Genomic DNA, 23897 nt, shown 5'->3' on the forward strand with positions numbered 1-23897 from the left:
CTCTGAATCTGTATATCTGGGGGCGACTGGGTCTCTGAATCTGTATATCTGGGGGCGAATGGGTCTCTGAATCTGTATATCTGGGGGCGACTTGGTCTCTGAATCTGTATATCTGGGGGCGACTGGGTCTCTGAATCTGTATATGAAGTGCTACAATGTAGTGGCCGCAGCTGTGTTCATTCCAAGTTCTGTTGTGGTTCATATACATACTCAGGTACACACAGATATACAAGTGATAGAAATAGTGGTATATTCGTGTCTGGCCGAGATTGCATTCTCGTGCGAGTTTTCCCTACTATTGCAACGCAGAGATTTACAAAAGGCAAACATGCTTTCAAAAACACGATTCCGCACTGAAAAAGACAGCAAAACACAACAACAAGGTTGGTTGATCCCCGGGAGGAAGGGGACCCCATTTTTTTTTGGTGTCCCCACTTTCTGAGGATTGCCAGCCTTGGGCTGACCAGTTTGGGGCTGGATAATGCTTTGGCATGAGGACCCATGTGTTGTCCCACATACGCTGAAAAATAGGGGGAACCGTACGCCGGTTTTACCTCCAATATTCCTGTAACAGAATGGGCTCAGAGATCAGGGGCTGATTATGCTTTTGGGGGGAGGACCGCACGCAATTTTTTTATATGTTTTTTTCTGATTTTTAACCCTTTATTTAACCGGTAACACACAAGCACTGGACAGAGGAGTCTATTCAGAAGGGGCAAAAGCGACTGAATTTGCACACAATAAAACAGGATCAGTAAAACTATTGAAAAAAAATAGACAGGCAAACATGATACTCTGTAAATTCGGTATGTAGTTGAAATCCTGGCTGTCGGGATGCCAGCGCTCAGAATACCAATGCAGGGATCCAAGCACCAGTCAGAATCCCGGCACCCCAACGGTAAATAGTGGGGTTAGGCACTAGGGGGAGGGTTAGGCACCAGAGGGGAGGATTAGGGTTAGATACAGGCACTGGGGGGAGGTTAGGATTAGGGTGCAGGGAGGGAGGGGTAGGGGTTAGGATACTTACCGACAAGTGTCTGTATCCTAAACCCTGTTGGGATGTCGGCGTCGAGAGTTTGGCCGCCAGATTACAGAGCGCCGGCATCTCATACCCAACCTGTAAATTCGAGTGTCTGAGCAATGCCCAGCATGTTTTTTTCACGACAAAACACGATTCTTAGTAAATATAATGCATAGAGAGGCTTAGAATACATTTACTCTCCTGAATCATAATGCAAAGTTCTACGAAGCACATGTTTTGCATGTACATGTGTATATATTATTGGAATCCTTTAATAGTAATCAGCCTGTGCTTAAGGTTTAATGACATTATGTAATCATTTTTATTTAAGACCTTGCAAACTTTTAAGACACTGCACTCAACGTTCTTGAATTCAGCTAAACACTAAAATACTGTGAACCTTTTTTATAGTCCCGCATGGTAAACTGTCCTTTAGTCTATTGTTTTGCAAAGGCAAAGAAGATATAATAAAAGTACTGTCCACCACTTACACCCAAAACTAAAACTGTTAAGACTGTTGGAGGTGAGTGCTCAGCCTGAATGTACTATGCTTGTGTCCAATCTTGCCCATGTTAGAGAATTTAGACTGTAAGCTCTACTGGAGCATGGAGAGATGTAAATTAATACATTTTCTCAGTAAAATGCTGAGTAATAAATCTGCACAGTAAACAGATTAATGGTAATCATACTAATACCTGGACATAGCCAACAGAAATACATTTGTACTCCACTAGGTGGCAGCAAAGTTGAAAGCAAAATATTTAGTATATGTTGAAGCTTGTGCCAAGTGATCAGTGTTGGAAATGCTATCAGCGGGGGGAATTAAATAGTTTTATTACGCCCGATCTCGTGTCTAATGATGAGAGATATGGGGGCAATATTCTATTGTTTTTAAGCGCCCATGCTTTGTTGCACGTCGCGCCCAAAAAGAACGGGATTAGCCGCTTAAAACAACTAACTCCTCTTAAGTCTTGGTTAGCGCACAAAAACAGCAGTTTGGGCGTCCAATACCAGGACTTTTCGCACATTACTAATCGCTACCTCAGGAGGGTGTGAACAGAAATGTGACCACATGCTGTATTCGCGCCCAAACGGAGCAACAATTGAATTGCTCTGTCGGGAACCCATCACTCACAGGGGTTGAAATCGCCCCCATTATTTTATTAAAAGGCACAAATGTACAAAAAAAAAGGCAATTACAAAATTTACCAATGAAAATTAGTTTTACCTGTTTTAATCCATTACACTCAAATAATCACTGAGATTTTTGGTTACAATTTTATTTTTTAAATATATGCAACGTTCATAACAAAGTATGTTAGGATCCCATTAAAGAGCCAAAAGCATGGTCTATATATATATATATATATATATATATATATATATATATATATATATATATATATATATATATATATATATAGTACTAGTGACCCACCCTGGCTTCCAACAGGAGCAATTTCACCTTGCCACAGCCTCCTGCATCTCATGATAACCTACAGCATGTCAGCACAGTCCCTTGCATCTCACCACGACCACCTGCTTTCTCACGCCTGCCCCCTGCTTCTCTAACCAGTGTCATCACAACCCCCAGCTCTGCAGCTGGCTGGGGCCTGGCCTCTGGTGTGCTGGGAAGGGCAGGAGGATCATGGATGACAGATTTGTATTGCAGCTACTATAAGCAATACCTGCATTATGTCCCGGCTGGGGCACCTGTGCATATTTTCGCAGCCTCCATGCGCAACCCCTCCCCAACTGCTGAAAATGGCGATGAGCAATGTCCTCTTTGCACAACGTACCATGTATTTCCTGGGCTTTCTCGCTGTGGTACCCCTGTCCGAGAACAGCACTGACTTCCATGGGAGGTGCCTCCTGTTCACCGAGGGCATGTGGCTGAGCGGGAACATCATGCTGGATGAGCACTTCACGGTGGAGGAGTGGTGGCCAGAGTCCACCTGCAGGTTCAACGTAGGGATGGACATCGGAATCCGATAGCTACTAAACACTTATTTTTAACCATTTGATGGTGGTGTTCCGATATTTGCCACCACTGAAAGGAAAGCATTTGATGGTTTTCCCATAGTTTTTTATTTTTTTTATTCCTGATAGCCATGTCTACCCTGGCTCCTACCTGGCTACTGTGTCTGCATCAGGGCATCTTCAAGGGTTCGTTAGAGGCTGTCTCTCACGTTCTGTCTGCCTCAATGTGATCCTGCTCAACCCTGGCTCCCTCACCTCTCTAGGCTGCTGCTAAGCTCCAGGGCACATTGCTATCTCTGATTGGCTCTTACGGTGTCAGAGAGCCAATCATAGCGCAGCCCTCGGTCCTGCAGCAGCAGCAACAGTCACTCACACAGTACAACAGTTAGTATAGGCTCTACCACTCCAGGACCAGGGATCAAAACAGTTAGTTCTTCAGAAGTTATCCGATCACCGCCATTTCAGCAAAAGTTTCTACCACCACGAGTCACGGGACAGAACACGTCTCCGCCTCTCCTCGCTGTGATTCTGTGGCCACTACAAGCTACGCGAGTGGTACAGTATACTCACCCGTTCTGGCTCCGGCCAGGGAACAAAAGAACAGAAGCTGAATATCAATCATCACCCACCAGAACACAAGGTAGGGATAGCCTTAAGGACAGACCAACCCATGTTTACCGGAACCATCCCATCTGAGCCTAATGGACATTATCGGCACTGCCTGGTTATCACTAAATCAGCTCTATAAACAGCCTATAAACATGAACTGTTTATTATTATATGTGTTAAGGTGCCACTTATACTTTATCGTTCATTCTGTCTTTATTTAATGTATTATTTTATTACCAGTTATCTATATAGCGCACACACATTCTGCAGCGCTTTACAGAGAATATTTGGCCATTCACATCAGCCCCTGCCACAGCAGAGCTTACAATCCATGGGCCTGATTCAGACTCGGTCGCTATTTTGCGGCTGCTCGCTCTCAAAAAGGGGCCGTCTATGCAAAACATGCGCTCGCTCTTTGCGGTGTAAGGACGCCTCTATGTCTTAGCGGGCGAGGGATTATTGCGCTCGCAACTGTTTAAAGACGCCCCCTTGCCACTTGCAACAAACGTCATTGTTAATCGGGACCATCGGGAGCTGTTCGCAGCACTTAAGGAAGACCTAGGCTCCCGCAAGCAGTGCGAGCAGGTCATGGAAAAATCATCCAAGTCACATGTTCAATTACTCTACTTTGCTAATTATGCACACCCATTAAACTCCGTCCTGACGGTCGGGCACGCCTGCGTTTGCAACACCACTCCCTCGTTCCCAAGGACCTTCCCCTGTTACCATCCACAAACCGTACTATCACTCAAAGTAGCGGCCAGGCTGTGTACTACGAGCGGACGATTTCACATCGCAGACGCTTGTTTGTGCAGGCGCACTGCGACTTATACGCATGCGCACTTGTGCGACCATCGCTCAGAGCGAGCGAACGCAGCTTAGGTCCGGGTCTGAATCCGGCCCTATGCTCCCTATCACATGCCCACACACAAACACTAGGGTTAATTTTTTTGTGAGCCAATTAACCTACCAGTATAATTTTGAAGTGTGGGAAGAAATCGAAGTACCTTACACAGGTGGGAATCGAACTCACAACCTCAGTGCTGTGAGGCAGTAATGCTAACCATTACTCCGTCTGCAGCTTTCAGCACAGCATAACTTTTTGATTAACTCAACTTAACAGAGATTAGATTCATTTTAATAATTTACACTGAAATTAATCCTAAACATCTAGTTTATTGTCCTTATTCTTCTCCCTGGCAAGGAGTCCATGAAATACCATTTCCACTTTCACCCATACCATTGACAGTCTACACTTTCCACTTGGCTGCACATAGCAGGGTCAGATATCTATCAACTGGAGACGGTCTATTCCTGGGTGGGAGTGTCCTTCCTGACACACAGCGCAGTAGCAGCTAGCTGGAAACCGATACTGTAAACAGCAAATACTAGCAAGTAATTTATAGTATCATGACCACAAATCATAAGCATGGCATGAAAGACTGTCTGCAAACCTTGTTTTATTTCCAGATACTTTAAGAAACTAAAAAATAAAGAATATATGTTTTGAATAAAAGCAAAAAAGAAATGTAATCCTAATAAAAATATAGAAAGGAAAGCACATCAAACTTTCACTTGGCCAAGCTAGCTTTTTCCATAGTTCTGCAATAAGGCTCATTCCAAAATGTGAAATAAATGCATCAGTTAGTGAACTAACATGACAGTTACCCAAAGTGGGTATCTCTTACGCACAATGCCAGTCAGAACGGACTAATGAAATAAAAAATACAAAAACAGAATATTTGGTGTCCAGTTACTAACTATGGGGCAGGTTCAATTAAGATTTCTGTTGATAGCACCAGGAAGGAGTTCCTGGATCATTCAATTCAGCGCGCTTTTAGGCTAACTAAAGGATTTCTTCTCGCACCCTCCTGAGTCTTGCAAAAGGGCAGTTTATATGGCAGCAGTTTCCTATTTGACAGACCACATCGATCACTAACGAGAGCAGTGTTTGGAAGACTAATGCGCATATGCAATGAGGAGCTTTCAAGCTTTGATGGCTTAAAATCATCTAGGCCGGTGTCTGAATCCTTTTGCATTTGATGGTGGGCTTCCGATGTCCATCCCTACCTCCTGGAAAATAATATTTTATAAGTCAGAATACCTCAAAATGGTGACAGTCGATCTCAGGAGCACACGTGGCAAAGACGGCATTTGGTAGAAAACTGCAATATTTTGACCTTTTTTCAGGGGGGCACAGATCCAGTCTTAAACGTCTACCCCGAAGTTGAACTTTTTATATATAAAAAACAAACTATGCTTCACACTTTAAAAAACAACTTGAAATGACTGATCTGCAGCAGCTCCAGGAGAATACACAGGTGACTCTGGTGGGGATTCTGAGCCTCGGCGGTCAGGATGCCGAGGCTCAGAATCCCCACCACCAGCATCCTGAGGTAAGTATTAGGGTTAGGGGGAGGGTTAGGCACTACGAGGAGGGTTAGTGTGCGGGAAAGGTTAGGGGGAAGGTTAGGGATTAGGGTTAGGACAGTTACCTAATTGGGTCAGGATTCTGATAGTAGAGATGCCGCAGTCGGTATTCTAACCACCGGCATGTCAACCACCAGGATCCCGTACCCAACCCGTGATTCTCTAGTGCATAATCAACTGATTATCTAGGAACTGCTGGACAATGTCACAGAGATGACAAAATGCACACACTGCAGATACTGACTCATGCCAGCAACAGCCATCTTTAAGATCCTGCACTTCAAGTCTTGCGAAATGCAATAAAGAAGATTTTGTACTTATTTCAAGTCTATCAGGACATGTAATTGCCTGGGAGAATGACTACTGTGCCTAGGACACATCAAAGACGTACAAGCAAAGGTAACAAGCGCTCTTTATGCTCAGATCTAAGACACTGGTTTGCTATATATGATGAGCAGTCAGAGGACCCCAGACACAGTGACAATGTAAATGTCCCCTTTAAAAAAAAAAAAAAAAAGCACGACCACCTGCTATCCTGAATGTATGGTGTTGGCATGTTTTCATTAGGCCTGTGGCAGTTGTCATGTGAGGATTCTTGAAGCCGCATTGCACACAGCGAAGACACTGCTTAAGGAATGTATGAAGTTTCACAAGCACATCAGGATTAAGTTACACAGAAAGAAACCTTGCCATAGATCATACAGGAATTGTAACGTTCTGCTCCCAGTCGGCATTAAAAAAAAAAAAAAAAAAAAGGTTTAAAATGGCACCATAAGATCATCTAGTAGAATCATTCAGTGTACAGCAGAGGTAGGCATTGTAGATGCTAGGGCTATTAAGCTACAAGTCCCATCATATCTTGTCTTGCAACAAAAGGAAAGCCTAAACCAATGACCTAATATTGTATCGCAGTGGTAGCACCACTTCTGCACGGAGAAGAGGTCGGTCAGCTATGCACACCTACTGCAGTTGGGTGGCATTCCATTGCAGCATGTCGGTGCAAAATAGCATCTCACAGGCAGGATGCCTAAGCATGATATGGCAAATAAGTGTTCCTACAAAACTAAGTACTTTGCCCATAGAAAAAACATTTAAAAAACACTACTAAAATGCACAACTTGTGGGTAAATGAGCCCTCATACAGTAAACCTTCTTTCTGTTACCGTAGCTTTGGATCTACTTGCAAATTATTTGTGTGAAATCTGAATAAACTAGTCCAAGTTTCCCAGTTATACACACAGAGCTGTTCCACAATCCATGAGCACACAAAGAAGAACCAAGCAATGATTAATGCAATATACAATCCTCACTTTAATCCTGACATATACAGGTTGAGTCTCGCATATCCAAAATGCTTGGGACCAGGGGTATTTTGGATAACGGAATAGTCCGTATTTTGGAATAATTGCATATCATAATGAAATATCTTAGGAAGGGGACCCCAATATACACACAGAATGCATATATGTGTTATATGCACCTTATACACATAGCCTGCAGCTCATTTTAAACAATATTTTCAATAATTTTGTGGCTCAAGCAAAATTTGTGTACATACATGAAATAAATTTATGTTTCATTTACACCCTATACACACAGCCTGAATGTAATTTTATACCATATTTTTAATAATTTGTGCCTTAGACAAAGTTTGTGTACATTGAACCATCAAAAATCAAAGGTTTTATTATCTCAGTCATGCCAAAATTATTCCGTAATTCGGAATATTCCGTATTTCGGAATATTTGGATATGGGAGACTCAACCTGTAGTACCAAATGAAATGCTGAGAGCTTTGGATTTTTGACCCAAAAACAAAATTCTCGGACATGGAAACAATCACCCAATCCAAACTCCAGCAGCTTCATTACCGCACTCAGCTACAATGTCCTTACATTTTACACAAACCTTTTAAATATAGAGGTTAAACTTTGGAAATTGTCAATGCTTGTGCCCACTTCATACAAAGTTGCATATCGTCGGTAATGGAACATCAAGTCTAATATCAACATTGCAGCTAAATAATAAAGAGTGTAGATATAACAATGGTCCAAAATAGAATCTCCAGTGTTTATATAACACTTACTCTGTCTTTGTCATCAGCCACGTCACAAAGAATGTCATCAAGGTCCAGAATGCCCCCATCACCGTGCTCCAAGCGATGGACTTGTATCCAGTAATTAGGCTCCTGTAACGAGACACAACAGTAAGACATTCTGTTATAGTACCATTCAAAGTTCTATGTATATAGGTGACATTGTGATGACTGACTCTGCATGATCTGCTGATAATAATATAAACTCAGCACAAGACAACAGTGTTCTGCACAGATCTTCCTCTCTCTTATAACATGGACTGGATAGCTACCTGTTATACAATTACGCCCACAACATGGGATCCTATGTATGTGACAAGTCAACGTTTTTTTACGTTACAGGGTCCGCTAATATTCATCAATGCCAGAGTGAAATATTTAACATTTTAAAATGAAATAGTACAACTTATACTAAGAAAATGACAACACAAACTCACAAATAGCAACAGGGAAAATGGTCCCAATTGCCCATAACAACTAATAATTTGTTCACAACAGACAACCCTGCAGTCGGCGTAACAGGGTCACACAGGTTGCTCATGTGCAGTTGTGCAACAAAATGACTGCTGTGTAATGTAGATGCAATACTGCATCAAATACATAAATCTGAAGGTTAGCATTGTATGCTTAAACTGAACCAGGCCATTAAACTCTCTCTCAGACACAAATCGGTGTATTAAATTATTGTATTTTTATTCTAAGCGATATGAATAAATGATACACAATATAAAACTAAGGTCAATTACTGAGAGATCCCTCCTTGTTTAATCCACCAAGCTAAGGAAGCTGTGGTAGCAGCAAATTCACAGCCGGCATCTAGCAATCTCACTTAGGCCTGATTCAGCAAGGAACGCAAGTGAGAGAATGCAGGCACTCAGCCAATGATTTCACACTGTGCGTGCGCGAACTAGCCAGTGCGAGAGGGTAAGTGTACGCAGACCCTTCCGATATTGATTGACAGGAAGCACAGTTTATGGGTGGTGACGGGGGGGTGGTCGGGCAAACGCAGGTGTGCCTGTGCATCGGGACGCCGTTACAGGTGCGTGCATAATTAAGGCAGTGCAGCGGCATACGCAGCCAGACGACTCGATGAATGCAAGAGGTGGCCAAAATCCTGCACGATAACAAGTCAACCTCTATTGTGCGTATGGTTCTTGATGTTACCGATGTTGCCGCTGGGCGGCAATGTGTAGTGCTGAGCGTCAGCATCTTACGCTACGGTTGCCATGTGTATGCATTGATTAGCATATACATGCAGCAGCCGAGTGCGTGCCTACACTTGCGTTCCTTGCTGAATCAGGCCCTCATTCTAGAGGTCTCGATGGATACATCTCTCTAGCTCCATAAAAGATACCTCAAGATGGCTTAGATTTGTCTGACTCTTCTATTCCACAAGAGAAGGTTATGGCCACTCACGATAATTAGGAAAATATTTAATATGGATATAATAATACCTCCAAACTTATTCTGTGCCTGGAGGGTGCCAGGGGTGTGTGTCATTACATGAATGAGTCCATGGCCACGTCACTCTCCATCACATTTTCATTGGCGCACATTGCGTACAAGCGGCAGGTACATGCCGCGTTTGTTCACCGCTGCTCAGAGAAAAATTTATGGATCATATGTCCCAACTTCTGGGCCGAATGGGAAAATTCAGTCTCGATCATGATGTTAGGAGGGGGATGTAGTTAAAATGCGGCGGACGGGGTCCTGGCCGCCGATATACCAACGCCGGAATCCCAGCCTCCGGCAAAATGCAGACGCCGCTATCCTGAATGATATCACAGCACTGTCCCCAGGTTTTGGAGGGGGGGGGAGGGGGGTAGGTTTAGCCACAGGGAAGGGGGATAGGGTTATGCGCCCCACCAGGGGGGTTAGGTTTAGGGTGCGAGAAAGAGGGTTAGAGTTAGGCAGCCCCAGGGGGAGGTTAGGCACTTGCGGGGAAGGTTAGGATTATTCACCACTAAGGGAGGGTTAGGGTACTTATCTCCTCTGTCGGGATGTGCATTGTTCGGGGTTCCGGCTTCAGGATTTGCACCGGCGGCTATTGAGATGCCGGGAAGCAATCGGGAAGCCGACTGCCTATATACCGGCAGCCGGCTTCCCGACTGTCTTATCCCGGCATGGGTGAAATGCCGGGCGTCTAGATGTAGACGCCCGCATTTCCCCGGCGCCGGGAGACCGGCGCCCGGCATCACGATCGTAGAGATGAAGTCATAAATAGGCAGTGAGCCCAATTAATTTATTGCCCAATTTGCTCCTAAAACAATGGTTCCATTTCTTTGATTAGAAAGGACACTGGAGCAAATGTATGAAGCAGCAATGACACTTATTTCTGTGTGTGTAGTGGGGGTCCAGGTAAGCGGTAAAACTGAGCATACTGATAAAGGGTATACACTTGAAGTATGTGTCCATTGGTAGCACTGAGACTATCCTGAGTTTTCACAAACTCACTCCTCATTAATTACATACTAATACCACTCCCCAAATATTACAGAGCCAATCACATCGAGACCACACTCACCCGCCACCAGACTTCTTATGAGTGTCAGCTCTTAAACTAGTGGAAGCACAAGATACCATTTTGAGAGGATAAGTCAGTTTTACACAAACCAGGTGGTTCTGATTAACCTGTTTACATCCAACACATCATACACGCCCTATTAGGCCTTGGGATTCTCCATCATTTTATTCATTAGATGAAGTCAAAAGTCAATAACACACGCTTTCATCTAAGTGTGGTCCAAATATAGATAAAACAACATGATCACATAAGTTAACACCTGAGGGTGGGTATTTCTTTATGAGTGATAAAAGGTCTAAAGGAGCTACAGCCACTTCAGTTTTGAGGATAAACACAAAAAGAGGAGAAATGCCGCTACACTTTACGCCAGAGATCGTCAGGCATGTGGTGAGAAAGAACATATGGAGAAAACTCTACTTGTATAGAACCCAATGTTTTATTATAGACTGAGAACAGCAAACATATAATTTGCTTTCCCAAACTATGACTAACAATGCTGCTTCTTTCCCAGTTCTACACAGAGAGATCTCAGCTAACAAGACCAGACAAGAAATATACACAGCTTGTTTTACAGGAACTGGCACTAAGCTGCTACAACATACACTGATTATTTTCCCAGTGCTCTTCTGTAGGAGGCTGCTTGACGGGCTTCCAGGAACTAAGAGGTTAAACTAGATTTGATATCAAAAAATGTTGTAAAAAACAGTGTGCAGTGCTCTATTCTGATGGAGTCATCCTGCTGTGTAAACTGCAGCGGCTGCATTCAGATTAGTATTAGTTGGGATCTATAGGATCCGCTTTGCCCTAGCGAATGTATGTTGGTTAGGAAAATTAGGGGGAGGTTGGCAAAAACAGTTTTTCCCTTGTTCCACATGAACACGAGTAACAACTGAATTGCTCCGTTGGACGCCCATTAATTATCACCGCCTACAAAATACAACTGAATCGCCTCCATATTGTGATGGGATAATTGATTTCTGTATCCTCATGTTGTTGGGAAAATATAGCGTGCTGATTATCAGAGCCGCAAATATTAAACAATTTCTCCATATCTAAAGCTTTCCCTAGAATCATGAATAAAAGGAAAAGACCACAAATCTGCTGAAGTTGCAAAATACAATTTTACAGAAATGGTTTTCCAAAGATGAAGATCTTCACTATAACAAAGCACAGTTTCAAACCAAAAATTCTAATATGTGATCATATTTTGTACTTTTAATTTGTAATGCAGGTTTCAAAAATAATCTTTCCTCCAAAACATAAAAATCAGTTTTGTGTGGTATAACAATAGTGACACTTAGTCCCAAACAGTTACCTCTCTTTGGGGTACATATTTAAGGCACTTTGGTTAAGCACCACTGCTCCAGTTGGGCAAAAAACACTGGTTGTTGGAAAACAGACAGGCTCAGCACAAGTGAGCAAAGTCCAGCAATGTCCTACACGCTGCCCTCACTCCTATCAGAATATATAGGGCCTTATGGCCGATAGTACCGCGTGACCCTGATCTCCACAGTCTTAACCCTGCTGTTCTGTTCGGGTCTATTTGGCCCGAAACAAAATTTGTTTCGGTGTCAGTTCGTTATTTATGTGAACATGATTTCCATATTTTATTTTATTATAATCCCCCCCAAAAAAATAATGAAGTTATGAGTAGTTAGTACTAATGTACTGTTCAGGTCAATATGACCTGATTTGAATATTACACTAGTGAGTGACCGTAAATGTTTTGAAAAACACATTACTGCAACAATGAAAATTCTGAAAATTATGAATACAGTGTCAGTTCATTGGTTTACATATGGATTATGTCATCTTTTCACCTCTTTGTATCAAGTGCAATAACCCTGCTGTACTGTTCGGGTCTATTTGACCCAAAACAAAATCATTTTGTTTTTGTCAGTTCGCTCGTAATTTTTGTTTGTTCATCTGAATGTTTATTTACTCTAATAAAAGTTTGGAGAATAGCCATTTTTTGAATATTAATGAAAAGCGTAATTTTATGATACGAGTCATATTGACCCGAACAGTACATGAGTATAGTAGACCCGAGCAGAACAGCAGGGTTAAACATGTAAGACCTATGGCATGTTACAAAAGAGGTAAAAACCTCAGATTACCTCTACAAATCAGACATTACTGAATTTTAGAGATAAGCGGGTTCGGATTTCTACGCCGAGTTCGGATATTACTCGGCAAAAGATTGAACTTAGAAAGAGGCAAAATGTCATCGTTCATGGACAAACGTCATCATTCCTGGAATACCGACCGCCGGCTTCCCGACTGTCTAATCCCGGCCTGTCATTCTACCTGCCCCGGGAGCCCAGCTTCCCAATCGAAGGTAAGACAAGCGCCGTCAGCCGCAGGGGGGGGGTTTAGGTTAAAGGCTCCCGGGGGGGACTTACGGTTAGGCAGCCCCCCGGGAGGATTAGGGTTAGACTAGGGGGTGTTAGGGTTAGGCACCCCCGGGGGGAGGTTAGGGTTAGGCACCCCCCTGGAGACTTAGGTTTAGGCACTGGGGGGGGGGGTTAGGCACCCCCTAAGTGAGGGTTAGGGGGGAAAAAGAGATTAGCGATACTTACCTTAAAGGACGATTGGGATCTTCGTCCATGTTGGGATGCCGCCGGCGGTTAATCATACCGATTCCCCACATTCTGGCCACACTTTTAAAATACGCCACGTTCTAATTTGCAATACTAAATGTGTTATTTATTTGATAGTGTACACATGCAGCCTGTACTATGTGGGAATGAATAGCCGTACTTTTAAAGAAAGAATGGCCCTGCACCGCTCGGCCATCAGGCAAGCCCTATCGGGTAAAGCAATAGAACATGGCGAACCATTTCAAATTGAAACAGCACAATCTAGCTTCTATTAAATATATGATCACTGATCATGTTCAACCTAAAGTCCGAGGAGGTGACAGCAATCTGGATCTAGCAAGGTTGGAAACTAGATGAATTCTGAAATTAAACACTCTTCAACCGAATGGTCTCAATGAGAAGATTAACTGGAATAGGCACTGAACTTTTGATATTTTTCATCCTCTACATTTCCATTCTATTTTATTTAATTTAATCTTCTTACTATTTTTCTTTCTTGTGGCTCACCATATTGATCGTGATACAGAACCAATGTAACATATTATTGAACACTGTTGCAAGAAATGTTGAACATTACATATTTTGTTTTGTAGAACCTGTACAAATTGACCCAAAACTATACTGTAGTTATATATAGTGGTGCTCCGTATTTGATTCCTCCAAGAACCATATAAGCTTAGCAAGTTGGAGTATTAAAATGTGTAACACGGCTTTTAAACATTTTTCGTTTACTTATGTGCTGTAGAATATCAGCTGACGAACGGAGCGAGAGACAGCGTCAGCTGTCGCAACACCTGGACGCCTGCGCTGTCATCTCAGGCGCGTCTCCGGCTTGCAGGGTGGGCTGCTCGGAGCTCTGGCGTCAGAAGATTCACAGAGGATTAGGATATAGGAAAGTGGGATTCTATGAAGTACCGCACTGTGCTATATATATATATATATATATATATATATATATACATATACACACATATATATATACATATACACACACACACACACACACATATATATATATATATATACATATACACACACACACATATATATATATATATATATATATATATATATATATATATACATACACACACACACATATACACACATATATTCAAGCAGATAAACCCTTTTTGCACCTGTTATTTATATCAGCTGCACCTTGGAGGGGGATGCCCTGTTCGTGGGACCCAAAAGTAAAATATTTATAGGGAAGAGGGTACCTTTGAGGGCGCTAGAACACCATCATTTGTACAACAATCTTATAAAATACACTGATCTTAGGCCCTCATTCAGAGCCGGACGCTATTTGCGGTCGTTCGTTTAAAAACAAGGGGTGGCTATTTAAATGATCCGTACGCACATTGCAGTGTGTTCACACCTCTAAGTCTGAACGAACGAGCAAAACATACGCTCGTTTATTTGTTAAAAACGCCCCCTGGCCGCACGCATCCTACGTCATGTCCGCTATTTATTAGATTAATCGAGTACATCGACCAGCGTATGAACTGCTCGCTATTATTGTGGTTGGTGTTTGCTACCACAAATTTGCGTGCAGTTCTGGCTATAAAATAACCCAGTGACATGGTCAATGACGCTGCTGTTTTAAATATACACACCCATAAAACGCCCGTTTTGACCTTTAAGCACGCCTGCGTTCGGATCTCCACTCCCCATTTTCAAGCACCTTCCCCTGTTACCACCCACATACGCCTCATTCTGTCACTCAAAATAGCAGGCACTCGCTATATAGCGTACAAAGGATTTTCGGCCGCACTGACTGGTTCGCGCATGCGTACTAAAAAGCGTACGCATGCGCAGATGTGCAAACATCGCTCGGAACGAGCGTACTGCCGCTAACGAGCGGCTCTGAATGAGGGCCTTAGTACCAAATCAATATGAATAAAAACTCCACAATGTGTGAAGATGATCACCCAACAAATGGACAATGCCAAAATCAAATCAAATAATTATTTAATAAAATTCACAGATCATAAAAATAAAGCTTATATAAAATATAATATTATTGTGGAAAATAGGTATGGACGCCCACCCATCATGGATGGTTGAACACAACAGGCAGCTCTCCTAGGGGTCTCCCAACACCCTAATTGAAAATGAATTCAGTGGAGATAGATAAGTGATGGATAGCGCCACAGTGTCTGTCCCAGACCAAAAGGACACACAATTCAGATAATCCCAATAATGTTTTAATAAATTTAATTGTCAAATGTATTAAAAATTAGCATAGGCATATCCTTTAATAATCCAGATACCTGAATATATAGAAAAAGTCAGTGTGGTAACTGATCCACATAGATCTACACATATACAAATTCAGTTGGATCAATCAGCATGGCATGGACCAGCCGCTTCACATTCATTTACGGATCACCGCTTCAACATCATACGGGGAAAACAGAACTTTGCTATCAGGTGAGCTGTCATTCGTTCACCATTCCTACATTGAGACAATAAATACAAATCTTGTCTACCCCCAGTGGGGCCCCAGCTGTTATCCTGATCCCAGCACCGCCCCTAACCCCCTCCTTGCCCCTGCAGTACTGCCCTAGCTGCCATTTACCCTTTCCCACTCCTTACCCCCAGTTCTGCCTGTCCCTAACCCCCACCGTGTCCCCCAGTACTGCGCCAGCTGCTATCTGCCATTGCCCCCTCCCTTCCCCCAGCTCTGCCTGCCCTTACACCACTCTAGCTCCAGCTCTACCCCAACTTCTCCCTGCCTTTACTCCCAGCTCTACCCCAACTGCTGCTTGACCTTAACCTCCTCTACCCCAACTGATACCTACCCCCAGCACTGTCCGAACTGCTTCCCGCCCTCAACCCCCATAATATGTGATGGGACCCAGAAACAGTGGAGAAGGACCCACATTTTTTAAAGAGAGGGGTCCCCGGGACTCTCACATTTTTTGCTCAGCGCGATCCCTGCTGTGCAAAATTTTGAGGCAGGTGTTAAAAAAAATGCTGCAGTAAGACTGCTTTCAAAAATAGAAGTGTTAATAGTTTATCTTGATCAATTCACAAAATGCAAAGTGAATGAACAGAAGGGAAATCTAAATCTAATCAATATTTGGTGTGACCACCATTTGTCTTCAAACCAGCATCAATTCTTCTAGATACACTTGCACACAGTTTTTGAAGGAACTCAGCAGGGAGGTTGTTCCAAACATCTTGGAGAACTAACCACAGATCTTCTGTGGATGTAAGCTTGCTCAAATCTTTCGGTCTCTTCATGTAATCCCAGACAGACTTGATGATGTTGAGATCAGGGCTCTGTGGGGGCCAAATCATCACTTCCAGGACTCCTTGTTTTCTTTACGCTGAAGACAGCTCTTAATGACATTGGCTGTATATTTGGTGTCGTTTTCCTGCTGCAGAATAAATTTGGAGCCAAACAGACGCCTCCCTGATGGTAATGCATGATGGATAAGTACCTGCCTGTATTTCTTAGCATTGAGGACACCATTTTTCCTGACCAAATCCCCCAACTCCATTTGCTGAAATGCAGCCCCAAACTTACAAGGAACCTCCACCATGCTTCACTGTTGCTTGCAGACACTCATTATTGTACCACTCTCCAGCCCTTTGGTGAATAAACTGCCTTCTGTTACAGCCAAATATTTAAATTTTTTACTCTTCAGTTCAGAGCACCTGCTGCCATTTTTCTGCATCCCAGTTCCTATGTTTTCATGCATAATTGAGCCTCTTGGCCATGTTTCCACGTTGAAGGTATGGCTTTTGGACGCAAGTCTTACATGAAGACCACATCTGGCCAGCCTTCTCCAAACAGTTTATGCTTGTACCTGGGTCCCACTGGTTTCTACCAGTTTCACACCTGCCTAACACTTTTGCCCAGTACTGTATGTAGATAGACAGACAGACAGACAATTGGCTTCAATCCACGGCACTCAAGCATCTGCGGTGCCTTTGGTATGTGACCACACTATTTAAATAAAATAAATCATTCATACTCGGTACTCTCCTGCTTATATTCCAAACTGTTATCTTTAAATGCAGGAAATGTTAGTTCCAAAACATTGCAATAATTTGGCAAGCTGACCAACCATGTCACGATCCCTACACTGACACTCAAAAATATGATCATTGCTGTGCCGAAGCTGGTGGAAACATGGTCAAACATTGAGGTGCGTAGTGTTATCAGATTTCAGCACCTAAAGGGCACATCAGCAGCTAAAATTCTTTGCCAACTTGTCAAGGTGTACGGTGATAACGTCATATCAGTAGTGTGAAAGTCTCCTCAAAATGTTATCCATAGGAGCCAAAATACTCGTGAAGCATTTTCATCTGTACTTGGACCAGTGCTTTTTAATATCTTTATTTGTGACTTTGCAAATGGTATTGAAGGGAAACTATGCCTTTTTGCAGATGACACAAAGGTATGCAACAGGGTAGACACACCAGGAAGGGTAAAACAAATGATTGATGATCTAGATAGACTAGAGATATGGTCAAGAACGTGGCAACTACAGTTTAATGCCAAAAAATGCAAGATCATGCACTTGGGTCTCAAGAATCCAAAGTCTAAATATAGTATTAATGGACTATACTGGAAACTACTGAAGAGGAAAAGGATCCAGGAGACACTACTTCAGGTGACTTAAAGGCAAGCAAACATTGTAACAAAGCAATGAGGAAGGCAAGTCAGATGCTTGGTTGCATAGGGAGAGGAATCAGTAGTAGAAAGAAAGAAGTGATAATACCACTGTATAGGTCATTGGTACGTCCTCATCTCATATACTGTGTTCAGTTCTGGAGGCCATATCTCCAGAAGGATATTAATACATTAGAAACTGAGACAGAAACAAGAGGACATGTTCTAAAACTGGAGGGTGGTAGGTTCAGGGTAAATTTGAGGATAAATTACTTCACAGAAAGGGTAGTGGACAAGTGGAATAGCCTCCCATCAGAGGTGGTAGAGGCTAAGACAGTAGAGCAATTTAAACATGCATGGGATAGACATAAGGATATCCTTCAAAAAAAGTAAGAATCAATAAGGGTTGAGGTAACAATATGTTTAAAAATGGGGCAGACTAGATGGGCCAAGTGGTTCTTATCTGCCGTCAAATTCTATGTTTCTATATATTATGGAGAATATTTGTCATTCTCTAGTTAGTATACTAGCAACACTTTAGCAATGACTGACAAAAATTAAGGGGGTTCTAGCTATTTCCAATTTGTTGCTTTTTGACATTTTGTAACATCAAGTAAATATGTAATGGATGTGAATGTTTGCAATACCTATTTGAGACAGTGCACTCCCTTCGGAGAGAATCTATCTTTGGACAGCTCCATCAAATGTGGGACAAGGTACCTTATCCCTACAGCATCTCAACACTGACTAGAGGTATGCAAACAAAAAAATTATTTAATAGTTTAGGATTCATGTACTGTAACAGACCTTATACGTGTTTTTGCTTTAATATTAGAGTATATGGAGCTTTTAGCGACGTTTTAGTTTTATTCAGGCCCACTATTCCAGATAAAAGATGGAATGTAATTGTTTTTGCAAGGGGCAGGTTTTTTTGCGTGCCTGGAGTTATTCAATTGTTTCTGCTGACGGGCGCAAATGCATGATTTCTGCTCGCCGCCTCCTGAAGTGGCGAGCAGATATCGGCAAAAAGATCCTTGCTTGGGTGCGCTAAGCAGGACTTTAGACGAGTTTAGCGGCTTTACACCTCTAAATCCAATCTATTTGGGCGCGACATGCACAAAAAAATAAAAATTGAATATCGTTCCGTTTAGACGAGCGATCTGGGGCGCAAAAAAAGAATAGAATTTTCCCAATTGAAAAGGTGACGGAGAGCATTTGATGAGTAAAAAACCTAGGAGTAAGAAGCTGTTTATTGTGGGCCGATCTTGGGATTTTATCCAGAGCAGTGTAGCTATAAAGTGAAAGCTGACAAGTTCAATTCAGACCAGAGGCTGCAATGAGAGTACCGTAACATACCGTGAGATGAGTTGAGATGTACTATTTATTAGAGGTTGGTGCTCCTAATTCTTTTTCCTTAATTTGGTATTATTGGTAATGCCTACCTGCGCTCTAACTTATACAGTGGGGGATGTGTATTCATTCAGCAGCGGTACCTATAAGGTAACCCAAACCTTGTAGTTAATAATGGTAAATGAAGGAGGGTACTGCGCTCGAATGAAGGGATATTTAGTGAGTGTTCCCAAAGAAGAGAGGTTGACAATCTGTCTGTATGAGACAATTTATTAGGAGTCACACTGCTCCTTTGTTAAACAATGGATATATGTCCATGGGTATATATATATTAAGGATACAGTTTGTGGATGGATGTCTGTAACGTTGGTAGTTACCACTAACTGGTCTGACTGTCCCAAACTTAGCTTGATTACTTAGATAATTGCAGTGTTTCAGTATATAACATGCAGTGTGGTACGTGCTGTTTGCTCAAAAAAAGGGTGAATCTGGCTTCAAAAGTATTAAGTTCTCTACGCGAGGTATGTAAGCAGTGTCTGGTGGGGCGGCGTCCCGTGTCCCCCAGGTGCACTTACTTACCCTCTACGTCCTTGTTGTACACCTCCAGGTGTACTTGATCTCTTCCGCTGTGTCCTCCTGGTCTCCGATGTTCCGCACTGGTGTCGTGCAGTACACACTGTTCCCTGTGAGACTTCCGGGTGTCACGTGTCGCGTGATCTTACGGCACCCAGGCTCAGCGGGGGTATCAGCGGCTCCACTCGCTCCGTCGCGAGGAGACTTCGGATTCCTTATTAGGTGTCTGGCGGTCTCTATGTTAGATAAGGGGTCTGTGGATATGAAACTCCGACGCGTATCGGCCTTCCGGGCCTTTCTCAAGGAGTGAAGTTGTGCGCCATCTTGTGTGTGGTGTCCCTATATATAGGGAAATCCTGATGGGCGCCATCTTGGTTGTGGTGTATGTACTTCCTTATGTCTCTTATATCCAGTGGCCATCTTTGTTAAGGGAACCTGGTTAGTGGTGATCCCTTAGATATCTTATATATAAAAGAAAAAAAAAGGGGGATTGTGTTGCTCGGCAGCCATCTTGATTAAGGGAGAAACAAGATAAACAAGTTACTGTGTATTCTGCTTATTGTGTGCTGCATATTCCGCTAGATCTATTCCTGTTTGGATCTCATATCTATCGGAATAGTGATACTCGACGGCCATCTTGGTTATGGGAAAGAAAGGTTATATGACATATGTAATCTACCTATTCTTTAACAATCACTGCTTTGATCTCATTGTCTACATTTAATCCAAGTGGTGTGAGTGTTTTCATGATAAATATCCATTTGAGTTCTTCTCTATTCAAAATTTTTTTTCAAAATCCCCACCTCTCCAATTTTTTGTGATGGTACATATCCCTAAAAACTTCAGTCCTTTGGGATCCCTATTGTTTGTCTCTCTGAAATGTAGTGACAAATTGTGAGTGTCTATACCTCTTTTCACATTCCTGATGTGTTCTCCCATTCTTACACTCAGTTTCCTAGTGGTGCGTCCTATGTATTGTAGGCCGCAGGGGCATTCTGCCATGTATATCACTCCGGTGCTGTTACAAGTGATATGTTGTTTAATTCCATGTATCGCTTTAGTTTGATTCGATTGGAATTTCTCTATTCGTTTTGTGGTTAAGTGCCCATTTTTACAATATTGGCAGTTTCCACATTGGTAGAAGCCTGCTTTTAATTTGGTTTGGTATAAGGTGGTTTGTATTGGTGTGTTTATCTTGTTATGGTTCCTCACTAGTTTTTGCTTCAAGTCTTTCGCTTTCTTGTATATTATCTTTGGACGATCTGGTAGTATGTCTGCTAGTATTTCATCTTCGAGTAATATGTGCCAATGTTTCCCCAGGACGTGTTTCAGTTTGTTTGTGTCCTGGTTGTATTGGGTTATGAAAGCTGTTTTGTAAGGGTTTGTTTTCTCTCCCTTTTTCCGTGAATATGTGAGTAGTGTGTCTCTTTCTATCCCTTCTACTTGATGGAATGCTGAATCTACTATATCTGGATTGTATTTTTTCTCTAAGAATTTCTCCTTCAACTCTTGACCTTGATTCTGATATTGTTCCAATTGTGAGCAATTCCGTCTTATTCGGGTAAATTGCCCTAACGGTATGTTGGCTAACCAGTTTCTGTGGTGCCCACTATCTGATTGAATGAAACTATTGACATCAACAGGTTTGTTGAATGTTTTTGTATGTATTTCATTATTTTCTATGTATATTGTGATGTCTAAAAAATTGACACTGACCTTACTGTACTCTGTAGTAAATATCAAATGACGATCGTTATTGTTTATATGTTGTAGAAATTCTTCTAGTGCTGCCTCGTCCCCTTTCCATATAAATAGGATATCGTCTATAAATCTTTTCCAGAGGACTTGACATGAGTTCGGCGCAAATCTAGTCCTCTGGAAAAGATAGTTTCATTCAATCAGATAGTGGGCACCACAGAAACTGTGAGAGAAAACAAACCCTTACAAAACAGCTTTCATAACCCAATACAACCAGGACACAAACAAACTGAAACACATCCTGGGGAAACATTGGCACATATTACTCGAAGATGAAATACTAGCAGACATACTACCAGATCATCCAAAGATAATATACAAGAAAGCGAAAGACTTGAAGCAAAAACTAGTGAGGAACCATAACAAGATAAACACACCAATACAAACCACCTTATACCAAACCAAATTAAAAGCAGGCTTCTACCAATGTGGAAACTGCCAATATTGTAAAAATGGGCACTTAACCACAAAACGAATAGAGAAATTCCAATCGAATCAAACTAAAGCGATACATGGAATTAAACAACATATCACTTGTAACAGCACAGGAGTGATATACATGGCAGAATGCCCCTGCGGCCTACAATACATAGGACGCACCACTAGGAAACTGAGTGTAAGAATGGGAGAACACATCAGGAATGTGAAAAGAGGTATAGACACTCACAATTTGTCACTACATTTCAGAGAGACACACAATAGGGATCCCAAAGGACTGAAGTTTTTAGGGATATGTACCATCACAAAAAATTGGAGAGGTGGGGATTTTGAAAAAAAATTTTGAATAGAGAAGAACTCAAATGGATATTTATCATGAAAACACTCACACCACTTGGATTAAATGTAGACAATGAGATCAAAGCAGTGATTGTTAAAGAATAGGTAGATTACATATGTCATATAACCTTTCTTTCCCATAACCAAGATGGCCGTCGAGTATCACTATTCCGATAGATATGAGATCCAAACAGGAATAGATCTAGCGGAATATGCAGCACACAATAAGCAGAATACACAGTAACTTGTTTATCTTGTTTCTCCCTTAATCAAGATGGCTGCCGAGCAACACAATCCCCCTTTTTTTTTCTTTTATATATAAGATATCTAAGGGATCACCACTAACCAGGTTCCCTTAACAAAGATGGCCACTGGATATAAGAGACATAAGGAAGTACATACACCACAACCAAGATGGCGCCCATCAGGATTTCCCTATATATAGGGACACCACACACAAGATGGCGCACAACTTCACTCCTTGAGAAAGGCCCGGAAGGCCGATACGCGTCGGAGTTTCATATCCACAGACCCCTTATCTAACATAGAGACCGCCAGACACCTAATAAGGAATCCGAAGTCTCCTCGCGACGGAGCGAGTGGAGCCGCTGATACCCCCGCTGAGCCTGGGTGCCGTAAGATCACGCGACACGTGACACCCGGAAGTCTCACAGGGCACAGTGTGTACTGCACGACACCAGTGCGGAACATCGGAGACCAGGAGGACACAGCGGAAGAGATCAAGTACACCTGGAGGTGTACAACAAGGACGTAGAGGGTAAGTAAGTGCACCTGGGGGACACGGGACGCCGCCCCACCAGACACTGCTTACATACCTCGCGTAGAGAACTTAATACTTTTGAAGCCAGATTCACCCTTTTTTTGAGCAAACAGCACGTACCACACTGCATGTTATATACTGAAACACTGCAATTATCTAAGTAATCACCCTAAGTTTGGGACAGTCAGACCAGTTAGTGGTAACTACCAACGTTACAGACATCCATCCACAAACTGTATCCTTAATATATATATACCCATGGACATATATCCATTGTTTAACAAAGGAGCAGTGTGACTCCTAATAAATTGTCTCATACAGACAGATTGTCAACCTCTCTTCTTTGGGAACACTCACTAAATATCCCTTCATTCGAGCGCAGTACCCTCCTTCATTTACCATTTTTCCTTAATTTGTCTATGGAGCAGATGTAAATGAACTTTGTAGCGTCCACCCGACCAAATAAGCATAGAGAGCATGAAGAGCATTATGTATCTTTGGAGGTACTCATACAGGCAGTATTTGGAAGAGGTAGATAAATTTGCCAGCTGCTATTCTATCAAAGTAAAGATGCAGGTTATTGATTCTGACCCTGAAGATCTTCTTTGCTTGGAAAAACGGCTGAACATAATTGAGAATACTCTTTAGTCAAGTAGACGCCCTAATATTTGAGTTTATCTGCTTACCAACATAAGTTACAAATTTGATGTAGTGTTTGCTGCAGCTCTGCAAAAACATTAAGGTCTAACACTTCAGATTTGTCAGAGTTG

General features: G+C 42.3%; 1 protein-coding gene across 14 annotated transcripts in view; it reads right to left on the minus strand.

The window, feature by feature from the left end:
• PARD3 (par-3 family cell polarity regulator) overlaps positions 1-23897 on the minus strand; it is a 629380-nt gene that overhangs the window by 514974 nt on the left and 90509 nt on the right. For all 14 annotated transcript variants that reach the window (XM_088462693.1, XM_088462692.1, XM_088462686.1 and 11 more), the window contains exon 2: positions 8126-8227. In XM_088462693.1, the coding sequence (XP_088318819.1) occupies positions 8126-8227 (102 nt within the window). The remainder of the gene's footprint in view (positions 1-8125; positions 8228-23897) is intronic.

This window comes from Taudactylus pleione, unplaced genomic scaffold, assembly GCF_031769625.1.
Source record: "Taudactylus pleione unplaced genomic scaffold, aTauple2 ptg000053l, whole genome shotgun sequence".
Classification (NCBI taxonomy): Eukaryota; Metazoa; Chordata; class Amphibia; order Anura; family Myobatrachidae; genus Taudactylus; species Taudactylus pleione.